The sequence below is a fragment of the Dicentrarchus labrax genome, unplaced genomic scaffold (assembly GCF_905237075.1).
Source record: "Dicentrarchus labrax unplaced genomic scaffold, dlabrax2021, whole genome shotgun sequence".
NCBI lineage: Eukaryota > Metazoa > Chordata > Actinopteri > Moronidae > Dicentrarchus > Dicentrarchus labrax.
The window spans coordinates 18,356,100-18,369,129 of record NW_026136718.1 but is presented as its reverse complement, the minus strand read 5'-3'; the positions used below and the strand labels follow the sequence as shown (position 1 = coordinate 18,369,129).

The window sequence follows — 13,030 nt, the reverse complement described above, 5'->3', positions numbered from 1 at the left end:
TTTCCTAACATAGCCTCTGCTCCTTCAGCGATGGCCCCCTCATCACTCTTCACACCCAGCTCCGCTAGCTGTCAAAAGCCATTCAATATATAGTACACACACACACACACACACACACACACACACACACACACACACATAGGCACCACGTGCAGTAGCTCTCACTCCATCTCCAGCCTCGAATGCAGATTTACTCGAAAGCCCTCCTCATAAGTCAATTATGCTGTGTCAACCTCCCTCACCGATCCTCAAGTCTCATTAAACCTAACACACCATGTAACCTCAACTCACCGCTCAACTGCAGAGATTCCACATCATTTACACTACAGACACACAAAGTAAGAGAAAATACTCGCAACATACTGTTCAGACACGGCCCATATCACCATTCCTCCGCTGTTAAGCCTAGTCAAAAGACACATCTCCCTTTTTTTTCTCCCTCTGTCTCCCTCATTACTTGTCTATCCATCTCTTTCTCTCTGGCAGCCATGAAGAGCTTGTTAGCAGCCAGTTTCACCTGCAGTCGTGGTTACAGTCATCTCCTACATGAAAGCTTTAAATCATACCAGTTCGCCCCTGCTCCTCATGTCATAATAACATGTATTAACATTCCCCAGCACATGCTAGAGCAATCAGATGCCTGACTGTGGTGCCTGCCTCGGTAGCCCGGTGATCTATAGCAGGTTTGTGTGTGTGTGTGTGTGTGTGTGTGTGTGTGTGTGTGTGTGTGTGTGTGTGTGTGTGTGAACTTCGAGGGCTGTAAAAGAGCAGTTGTTTTTTGATTGATAGGACCTAATCCAGAGGCCTCCAACACCCCTGACACTCTCCCAGTTCAATCTTCATCATATTAGAAAGAGGTTGATGATGGGCCCCAGAGCAGAGCACAGCAGAATGGGGCAGGCCAAGCTTAATGCTTTTCAACATTCAAATGGTCCCAGATCCATCACGGGCATAAAGTCAAAGATAGAGAGAGAGAAAGAGGCAGATAAGAAAGACGGGGACATAAAGGAAATAAGGTTAAAGGTAGAAGGTTTGGATGGAAAAAACGACAAAGACAAGTAGGAAAGAAGCAACTTCAAATAATGTAACTGTTAGTTAACTGCAGGAATTTTGCAATTGAATAGTTCTTCATATGGTCTGCTGTAAAGTGAAATTTAACATAAATACTTGATTATTGCAAACATATTCCAGGAAAAGGGCCATAGCAGGACAATAAAAAAAATGAACAGAGATGGAAAAGAAAGGAAAGTATAACATAAGAGAACAGAAGAGGGAAAAAGCACTTCATAGACCCAAATCACAAAGAAAGAATAGAAGAAAGTAAATTGCTGGCAGGACAGACTGACTGAGCAAGTGAGTGCAGAGCGATACCAGTAGTGAGGAAGGGAGGAAATATCTCCCTGTCACTCCACATTTCCTGTGCAGGTTGGGATACAAAGCAGCTAATGGCCTTTGCTGTGATAAGTTATCTGCATTTACCACTACACTCCCACCTTGACCCTTCTCCGACCGAACACTTTTTACTCTCGTCATGAAACACTCACGCTATCCTCACGCATCGCAGCAAGGGTAAAGCACTCCTCCGTCTCGCTCTCTTTCTCCCTCTTATTCCCCCATATTCATCCATCTATGCTTTATTTTACCTAAGAAGTATGAACCTGGGTAATTCAGACAGACAATACAAGGCTTCAGGCTACAGATCTGTGTGAATGTAGCTTTCTTTCCCCACTGACCAGTAGAGATGTATAGTGAGAAACGTGGCTTGTGTCATAAACACCATTTGGATTCGATTAAGTCTTGAAATTAACAACCACCAACCTGCCAAATGTGAGTAAAAAATTTACTTTGGCAGGTAAAATCATTATGTTACTTGTAAAGTAAGGGTTCTTTGTTTCTCAGGTTTACTCTGAGCATAGTTTATGGATACCAAGGATGGAATCTGCATACATGGTTTTGTCAAAATGGGCTCAAAATGTCTGCAAGAGAGCCCTGATGCAGTCGACCATTGCAGACTAACCGAGAACACGCCTCAAAGTCTGAGTCTGTGATCGTGAACGTTGGGATTGGGCATTTGTGTCAGAGATTCAGGTGTGTTATGCTAGCAACAGTAGCATCGAGCCACTAGGAGGAACCACCACAAACACTGAAATCATTAGACATCCTTTTTAACGGTACATCATCAACGCAGAGGTCTGGTAAGCTCACTTCCTTCTAACTCCACACAGATTTTTTCATTTCCAAACTTGTAATATTCAGTCCTAACAAACATCACTTGAGACAATTTGTCAGACTTCACACAGCTCGCTGTAAGAGAGACTTTACGCAACTGTTTCCACATATGCAGTAGTATTCCCCAAGACGTGTAAACGGACTGTGATGTATAAAATCTGTGGAGTTCCCCTTTAATGCACATTACAAATGAAATGAATAAATACCTGATGTAGGTGTGAATTACAACCTTTCAACCATTATGTGAAACAGACTGCAGCTGGGGGAGTGAGAGAAAATGTGTCAGATAGAGATTCTGGATGAATGCTGGAGAGCAGCACCTTGTTCACATGTGGTACAATAAATCCCCCCATGTATTCACTATTCAGACACCACACATAGACACACACACACAGATTTATGCACCATTTGCAGCTGTTCTACTGTAGTGTCAACTTGTAACTTAGTTTTAGACAGCGACTGTATATATGCATGTGTGTGTTCTTGTCACACTCAAATACAATTCCAGATTAAACACATCTGCACTCCAACACACACGGAGACACAAAAACAACACAAAACCCACAATCTTTCTTTCTCCAATTCCTCCATCATTTGATTCTTTCTGACTTGGGAATAAAGACTGAAGGCTGAGTGAAAACCTTGACAGAAGTCAGAACAGAAACAGTAGTCCCCCTGAAATATTAACGGGGGGAGGAGGACAGTTTAGATGATAAAAACCAAGCCACAACCAAACCTGTGTATGCTATATGTTGATTTTCAGTAGATAAATTGACATAAAAAATAATGATAAATATAATATGATATATATAATATAAGATATCAATCTAAAAAGATGGTGTCATTATGAATATCAAATACTGTGGTAATCTGGCTAGTGTCTTTTTATTCATTAAATGGATTATACTGACTGGCAGTGCCATCCTCAGGCAATGGACCACAATTTTCTAAAAAAAGGATACACGACACATGGAAAAGAATTTTGCTGCCACAATAGTACAAACAGTCCACAGTTAAAAAAATACATATTTATTACTGGCAGCAAACAGCATAGTGGGAAGAGTCAACAGACCAAAGAGATACACTCTGGTGATTTGTGATTTCACATATCTACAATATTTCATATTGTTTTGCATACGTATCAAGAGGAAGAGATGAGTCAATTACAGGTACAGTGATACCCTGGCAGGAAGTAAAAGAACTTAATACGGAGAAAGGGAGACTGCGTGTGTCTGAGGTGGACGGCTAAGACTTCAAGATGCCAAACCCCGGCTAACCCACTGTTGACCCCTGCTCATCCTCACAGATTAACAGCCTGTTGAATCCACTGATGCAGCCAGTAGTGGAACAGAGCCAGCGTGGTCTGTCTCTGCCTGGCTGGCTTTTAATAAATCACACAGCAATTAAACACACGTTCACACGCTCACACTGGTAGATACACTGTACTTGCACATGCCCCAACTCGGGCACACACACACACATGCATAAACACATTAGTATACACAGTCACATATGTGCTATGATTGCCTGCACACACACTTATGGTGTTGACACTTTGCTCTCCTCCCTCTCATTCATTCACTGATGCTTTCTCATTTCAAAACCGACCCGTCCAGCAGAGCGTTGCATTGCTCATTTTCTGTCAAGCGTCCTGTCACACGCTGGCTGCCAAACCTCACACTCACATGGGCACACACACACACATTTGCCAGGTTGTCACCAACACCTCCATTCAGTCCTTCTCTTTCATCCGTCTCATTTTCTATCCCTAGCAACAGCTCTTTCTTTTCGTGCGTGTGTGTTTGATGTAAATGATTCATGAATGTTTTATTCTGCTATGGATTTTCACTGTAAAGAGAGTGTATTCTCCTTTTCTCTCCACTTTTCTCTTCCTCTCAGCTGCCTCACTTCATCAACAGCTCCCTGCCAGCTCACGACCGCATGACGGCCCTGCAGATTGACAGCTACTTCCGCCAGGAGCTCATCTACAAACGCAACGAGCGCATGGCTCGCCGTGTGTCCGCCTTGCTGCAGAGAAATCCCAACCAGACATTCTTTTTTGCTTTTGGTGCAGGTAAGGGAGTCTCAGATACTGCATGGGTGATGTAGAGGTTCAGTGTCTCGCCTTCGGCCACTTAAAAAATACACAGTGGCTGACCTTTAACCCGCTGGCTGAGGGATGTCTCTCTAAACTGCAGGCCAAACAATATGAGACCCCATCATGGCTGCAACTCCAACCTGATTCTCCCTTTTGCATTAAATTAGGTCTTTCCAAATACATTCTGATTGGAGCTGAGAGTGTGTGTTTGCATGTAATTGTGAAGTGAAAGAGAGATCAGGTTTGCTTTGGTCTGGAACACTGATCCTGTCAACACTAATGTGTGTTTATGGTGAACAATTTGCTCTCTTTCGTGTTTGAAAGCAAAGCTGGAGAAAAAGCAGGACAATAATAGTGTACAATGGTTCCCAGATCTTTGGCATGAAAAACTGTGTGTCTATATATGTGCATGCACACACACACACACACACACACACACACACACACAGAAGTCTCAATTACAGCTAGCTCCCACCTCAGAAATGAAGAAACCATGAGCTGTTTGTTTCAATTAGCATTCCTGGCTAATGCTGCTAATGTTTCCTGAATGGTGTAGTGTGTCCTGAGGGAAGCGTGTGTGTCTGTGTGTGCGTGTAACAACATACGCATATGTAAGTGTGTTTGCCCACAAAAGCAGGTGGTGGGCGGGTGTCTGTGTGTCTGTTTACTGTATCTGAAAATGGGTGGTACCACCTCTAGGGTATGTGTGTGTGTGTGTGTGTGTGTGTGTGTGTGTAGGTGTGTGTGTGTCCTACAGTGTATGATTAATGCTGAATGCCTGCGTCCTTCCTCTGAGCATTTCTGCTCCCACTGCTCTTTGTGCTGTTTGGACAAGGCTGCTGCTGCACCTTCCAGCTGCCATGTGTGTCCATGCACGTGTGTGTTTGTGTGCCCAGACTGAACACTGTAAGTTAGCATAACTATGACTGTAATAGGGGAATGAATTTGTGCAATAGCACTAAAATAAGTTGTGTTTCTCTTAAGTAGACGTAGATGAATAAATGAGGGCTGATGATGCATCCCTCTACTGTTACAGACTGTTTTTATGAAACAGTGAATGTTGTGTGAACCTCAGAAAGCCAATGAACCCGGTCCAACTCCTTAGGGCTAAAAAAGGCACTGAGGAGCTGGAGTGGAGAGTAGCAAGGAAGTAAAGAAAAAACAGCCATGTTTCCTATTACAAGTTGTTAGCAATGTTGTAATGTTTAATTCATGCACAGGGATGGATGGGATATGGCAACATTATTCTATGGCAATAAGACTGACAGCTGGGAGAAGAGTTTGTTGACCTTTGTCATAGAGTATTACTTTTAAGAGCAAGGAGGTGTTACATTATAGTTACTGTATATTGTGTTACATTTGATTATTTGCAGGATAGTGTCTGTTTGATTTGTATACTAATAAGACAGAGCTAAAGCTTCGGATGAAGCACTGTGCTGGTGTGTGAGAACTCAGGTCCAGCTGCGCAGAGGGCAGAAAGTAAACATTAAATTAAACCTCTGAGTGGGAGTTACATGATTAAATGACTGAATCTCTTGAGATAAGGACAATGAAAGAAAGGTTTCCCGAGTCTGAACATACTACAACTAATGCATGTATGTTGAAAAGCCCCTGCTAACATAGGTTGTCTTATTGGGCAGCTCCTCGATGTGAATATGTATCTGTTAAAATGTGTAGAAGTGCAGTGCTCAGAAAAAGGATGGTGCTCTGCCAAGATATCTTCTGTGGATAAATATGTAACTGTGTTTGTGCCTGAGTCTAAGACCTTGTCAGCTTACATTAAGCAGATACCAACAGTTCCTAGGAAGTATTATAACCCTGGGGTAGCTAGTGATATGATGGTAGGCAGTTCTCAAAACCTATATAATAATACAACTTACATGTTTCACCCACTACTTGCACTATCTTGTGAACCAACAGTGGCTCTATCAACTATGTTTCCTAATAAGAGAGACACATTTTACTATTTTACTTTTTTTTAGTTTAGCTTTTTCTTTAGTTTTCCAGGTTGCCCTTTGTTACATGTTTATGTGTCCAACCCAGACAGTATATATGAGCTCCAACCTGGTCTGAACAGAGGTGAACATGTGTGTCAGGTCACATACAGGCTGCAGTGTTTTGTGTGAGAGAGCTGACAGCTAGTGTGAAGTGATAAAAACCATTACAGTTATAGCTTGCTGGGTGTGCACACACACACACACGCACACGCACACACACACACACACACACACACACGCATACTTTATAACGTGCACGAAGAGCATATTCACACATACAGTAAACACAGACGTCTCAGTAAAAGCCTCAGATAGCAGGTAGCGGTCAATGAGGACCAGATTTACGCCCATGAAAGAGCAAGGAAAAATACATGCTGCACATTCATTCCATTTTGCACGCACAATCTGCATGTAATTAGTGTCTGATTTACTACAGCAGAAGCTAATTATGCAACTAGTTACTGGGGCTGCCTTTTAGGTTCATTCAAGGAGAACTTTAAAGCTCAGGACAGAAATCAAAAACTAGTTATAAAAAAGAAATGTATATTAATTACAGTATGTTATGGGTATTAAACATACTTCTCTAAGGAAATCAAAAAGATTAATTGAAAGTAACAGGTTAAAGAAAATACTTCTCAAAAGCCACTCAATGGAAGGTCTCATTCCATTAGTGTATTATCAGCACAATAAACATAAAGTTAGAATTTTATGACCACACAGTTGAAACTTGTAACTAATTAATTGCAGATATGTGAATAATACAGGTTATTAAAATTACATATTTTCCACCACATTTCTATGTGCAATATACCAGCACAAATGTGTACCTACTCCTATGATGAAAGTTTGTTAAAACGAGCTAAACATCTGTCTACCACACTCATCATGTCCCCTTCCAGTAGTTTCTATCCTCCTGTAAATGTATACACAAAAAGTAGAGAGATGCACTTAGCTGATCAGACATAAGTTGTCTCAGATGACAAACTGGGCAGATTTACCAAAAACAAGACACAAAAGGCTTAATAAATCAGCTATAATAATGTTTCTCCCATGCTCTAATCACAAAGCTTCCTTTCTGTCATGTATTATTTCTGTCTTTAGGACGCTGACTCATGTCTTTACGGTTCTGTAACTGTCCCTGCTGGTCCCAGTTTCCCTTTGGCCGTAACCAGCCATGAAATTTTATCATCCAATGATGCCAGGATGTATTAAGTGACGGCCTGAACTCCCACAAATCTGACTGTGCTCACATTGCACAAGTAGTTGTGGAAGTGGTTAGGCTTGCTTTGTGAAAGGAGTTCTGCTTATAGTCTGATTATAATCTAACCGCAATGCATATTTTGAATAATGAAGAGAAACAAAGAGGATGGGAGGTGTGAGGGTTAAGATTGTCCAGACATATTTTAGAATAAATACAGTCTGGGGGGATGTATAACAGCCAATTTCAGGCCAAATGTGGGCGTACAATAATGTGATCACATAAAATCCAATCTTTATGGTCAAATCTCAAAAATCACATTAACGTGACGTGTGTAACTGCAGGCAGTGGGCTCATAGTACATGGCTTCTTGTGGATTATAAAATGGAATAGTCATAAAGTGGTGATGATCCTGGCGCTGTTGGCCTGACAAGCCAATGATCTCTCTGTTACTTTAATCCTCCGTTTGTGTCCTTTTATGTCTGTGTCAAGTGGCTGTTTTTGTGTTTATCGGGTTGCATTTCTGCCATACAAGAGATAAATATTAATGGCCCCTCTTGCTGCCTTTCCCTTGGACCCCTCACTTCCAGCCTGAACCATGTCCAGAGCGCAGAAGGAAAACAGGACTGTCGGGAAAGAGCTGGGGCAGCTCTAAGGTCAAGGCCCTCTAGAGTTACCGATGTCGTAGTCCGATCCAAGAGTTTTTTCACAGGGTAATTAAACTATACGGCGTGTGTATAAAGTGGTTCAGGCAGGAAATCCATCTCTGCTCAGCTCAGCACCTTACTTCCCAGCCTCCCCCTTTCCTTTTTCTGTACACCTACACCTTCCTGCAGCACAAGTGCTTTTATGTGCAAAATGTATGCTTTTGTACTCTTTGCTAAAGTGGTTTCTTTCTCGTTTTCCTCCATCCTGCACACATCTGCATTCACACACACACACGTTGTAACAGACATTCTTTATTTTCTTCACTTTCATCAACAGGTTATTAATACAAATTACAGAGGTAACAGAGCTCCAGCAGGCCTAATTGAATTACCCCAGGCAGTATAAAAGAGACTATTTCACTGGAGCTCGCTGCTGAGCCAAGATTGTATGATATCGATGATCTACAGAGTCAGCCTGAGCCTTTGTTTCAGTAATTCAAAATATATGTTGAATAGTCGAATTCTTACGCAGTGAGTTTACCATAAGCCTATAATTGATCAGTAAAGCAAAAATCAGTACTACTAGTCATTTTAAAGAGGCAGCTTGCACTAATTTGCTTTCTTGATGTTAGTTGAGAGGTTTGATACCACTCACATCGCCTTCTGCTAAACAGGACGCTACAGCCAGCAGCCAGTAAGCTAGCTTAGTGTACAGACTGGAAATGAAGGGAAAATGTCAAACTATTTCCTTTTGGCCGAAGGGAGAAACATTGTGTTACTGAATGAATAGCTATCTAAAATTGCTATTCAGCTTTTCCATCTTCTTCCCCTCTGTCTCCTCACAGTCTCTCATCCTGTCCCTTTACAACACTGTGGTCACTGCTGTTCACTATTACTATCAGTGTTATGTAATGGGGACCAATCACAGGCACCCACTGTAGCATGACGTTAGCATTCTTTGTGAGGCCAAGTGAACGCATCACTGTTTCCCCTTGGACAGAATGACACAGCAACTCCAGATGATAGCAGTAAAGGGAAAGCATGCTTGCAGACACGTCGTACACACATTGGACACTTGTTCTGTTGCTATTGTAAACAGATACAAGCCTCAATACCCTTTTTTCCATCACTCACACAGCAAAATATGCATCCTCAGCCGCCTCTCTCAATCACACGCAATCAATAAACATACATTGTCATTTTTATACACAAGTACGTAGAGTTAGGATTTTTTTCTGAGGAGTGCTGCGGGGGTAGACAGTGTGTTGTTGGAGCTCTGGTGTGCTTCAGCAGGTTTTCATTTGCCAGTTCTCTGGCTGCCGCTCCCTGGCCTTATTGAAAACATCCCATGGAATTTCCTGACGCTGCCACGGCCTAGGCACCATTTCACACACATACACACACACACACACACACGTGTCTCTGTGTGTCTCTGTGTATATTTGCGACAAAGAGTCATGTGATCTGCAGAGATATTTATCGCCAAAAAGAGTAGTTGCTGTCAAAAATACACATGTAGTATTTGTTTGTTTTGAAGTCTGAGCCACTTTTGATCTGTTTGCTGAAAGTTGATTTTTGTGCATATGTTCTGCTATACAGGCCCATAATAGCCCATTGTGCAGGCAGAGCGGGCCCATGTGTTTTGCAGTCGCTTGCGGTGTTGTGGTGTTGAAGTGATGACTGAGGGAGAGAGTCTGCTTGGCGTGCATGTCACTTTGTCTCCGTGGCTGTTCCTCTCTTACTGCATCTCTGCTTTTCTCAGCCCTTTTTTCTCATCAGTCTCTCTTTCTGTTGCTGCCTTCAGTCCAGTTTGTCCTCAGCTCTAATTCCATCTCTCTACCTGCCCCTCTGTCTGGCCGTCCAGTTTATCTAGCTGTTATCTTTCTGGTCTGTCCTATCTGTCATGTCCATCTTCCGCTGTCTCGCCTTTATTAAACTGACGCCATCTCTCACTGCTGTCTAGCTCTGTCTCTTCCACTTCATGCTGTCTTCCCCTCTGCTTAGTGCAGGAGCATTTTATGAAGTGACGGAGATGCCGTGTATGTGCTCCATGTGTTGTCCTCTGCTCGGCGGAGAAGACAGATAGAGAGGGAGAGATATAGAGATATTATTAGTCCTTTCCTACTGACAGTTTGGGCTTAACACGCATTTAAATGTATTTTTAACGGGAGTGTGGTTTGGCCTGGAAGCCAGCATTGTTTGCTGCAGGGTGATAGTGTATGTTTGTCTCTGCTTAGTGTGTACACTTCCAATACAGGGCTACTTCTGTCCTACCTCTCTTAGCTAAGTTGATTGGGGATGTTAGCACACATATCTTTTAACTACTGTAGCAAGACAATTAGCTCTATAATTAGTGGTACCCATGTAGGGTTATGTTGTCTTTAAAATGTTCAGGAATGTAACTTTGTAAGTTTGCGTGAAAACGTCTTATGGTAGCTCTTAGCTACACCGGTTAGATTCCTAGCTCTAATTAAATCAGTACAGCTCATTAGCTTGTTCAAAGATTACACACTTCATTAGCGACTGAAAGAACATCTCATAGCCTTTTTAGAGCCAATACGCTTAATGCTACATTTCATAAACACATGGATACTTTGGCCTTGTATGCTTTGATCTTTTAAACATTACCCCACATGCACCAAAGCAAAAAAAAAAACTGTGTAGAGCAAAGAATACAAAGGTTCTCTTCTTGGGACCTGTAGTACTGCTGGTTTCCCTACTTGGTAGTTAATTGCATTCACCTGGTGTCCCAGGTGTAAGTCAGATCCTGATTAAATGGTAAGAATGAAAACCAGCCGGCCCTCTGGTCCCACACTCACATTTAGACACAAGCATGCACATGCTACATACACAATTGCATACCTACACACTTACTTTTATCTGTGAGCTCATGTCTGCTGGGCAGCGTGTCTGTGTTTTAATGTATGCCAGCAACACACACACACCACACATGCGCAGAAATATGCACTTGGTTAAAAGGCATAAACAAGATGACATGCACCTAAGTATTTGTATTTTGTATTTTTGTAATGAAAGTTCCTTCTGAACTGCAACTTTTACTGAAGGGTGGAGGGAAGGAAATGAACCAGCGGTGCAAGAATGAGATGAGAAAGATAAAGGCTGCAATGAGACAGAGCTCCATTAGGATGCCAAGGCGTCTTCCATTATGTTGTGTACTGTATGTATGTGTGTGTCCGGAAGGGAGGGATAGTAAAGACCAAAGCTGACAATGACAAAAACAAATAATGGTGGCATTTTTGATTACATTTTGTTAGTTCCACTTTATGCTCACCTTCCTCTCTCCCTGTCTTTGTAATCCTCCTCCAACCTTCTCCCTTTCCCTCTCCCTTCTGTTTTTATGTCACCAAATCCACTTTCTTCACCTTCTCCCTGGCCACCATTAGAGCTTTGCAAGCTCATGCAGTCTAAATATTTAAACGTGGGGAATCACTTTAAAGCTTCTAACACTGAACCACTGAGCCTGCCCTCCAGCCCTTCTGACATGGACTGGTGTCAGGCCCCTCTCTTGCAGCAGCCAGCCTCTGGATCTGATCCCCCGCTGAAACTCTCTTGATCTTTGTATTTGACCAGAACGTCCACCAGAACTTGGATGTGAACATCCCCGTCAACAGCTATCACTCATAACACCTCAGTGCGGTGCAGGGAGACAGACAGACGTCCTGCCACATGCATAGGAAGTGAAGTCATTATGGAGATGAGGAATGAGTGAGAGATGTGGGAGGCTGCCATTATTTCCCTTCTACAAACCCAGAGCTGAACTGAGAGGAGGAATTTACCATCTTGCCTTTTTTAGATTTACACATCAAGTCAAAGCGGTGCTCTGTTTTCAAGGCAATGGTTCAACTATTTCTGAAGTGCCGTGGGTAGTTGTTTCTCCGGCTCCGCTCTGTTAATCCAAAGGCTGCTTTGTGATTTATAGAGGGATCCCAGTACTGTAAAACTGTAAATGGAAATGCACAGCAAGGCGCGGGGATGCTAGGCTTATTAAAATCTTTGTTGCATTACTCATATGTTGTTCAAGGAAAGAGTCGTACGGCTACAAAGGATAAGTCAGAGAGAGACTTTCCCCACATATAGATAGACAAATACACACAGTAGGTGCACCCACTGTTACAAGTAGAAAACACACAGGTGACAAATTAAGGAAAAATGTGAATAAATTGATGGATCTATAACAAATGTAAATGTAGAAAATTATGTATCCTTTTCATCCACCAGATTTCAACTGACTCTTCACTAAGCCCTGTCCCACTTATAGTTGCTACACCTGGAAATGGTTCTTGGATTTCAGAAAGAAGTATACAAAGGCATATATATATTTCTAGCAAATGAAAACTGTCGACAGCAAATTTATTCAGCTGTAGTGAGTTAGCATAAGCTAATGCTAATGCTGGGGCTGGTTGAATACTCAATCTCCAGCTGATCGAGCAAATTATTTAAATATATAGCAAAGGGATTTAAATATGCACAGGATATAATACTAAAAGACTGAGGTCAAAGGTGCATTTCCCAGCCCCTCCAGGAACTTGCGTTGTTGCAATGGCACAAATTAACACAAATTCAACCAATTACACGCAACCTTGCAATTTTGTCCAATGACCGCAACTAATCTTTGTTGTTTCCTGCAAGTTTAACAAATCATAGCAGTCCCCCGGAGCAAAACATTGAGCCATACATCCCCAAACTACTAGTAATTGTTATCTGTATCTGTATCTTTTTTATTAAATATACCAAAACAATCTACTATCAGATAACTATTCTTTGTAATTTTTACTTTCTCCCACAATGTAATTGAAAAAAAGAAAACTACTAATAACATCGCAAACTGCATCACAGTTTT

The 13,030-nt window shown here is 42.0% G+C and overlaps 1 protein-coding gene across 1 annotated transcript in view; it reads left to right on the top strand.

Annotated features, from left to right (window-relative positions):
• trabd2b (TraB domain containing 2B) overlaps positions 1-13,030 on the top strand; it is a 60,744-nt gene that overhangs the window by 37,253 nt on the left and 10,461 nt on the right. The window contains exon 4 of the mRNA XM_051376141.1: positions 4,129-4,303. Within this exon, the coding sequence (XP_051232101.1) occupies positions 4,129-4,303 (175 nt within the window). The remainder of the gene's footprint in view (positions 1-4,128; positions 4,304-13,030) is intronic.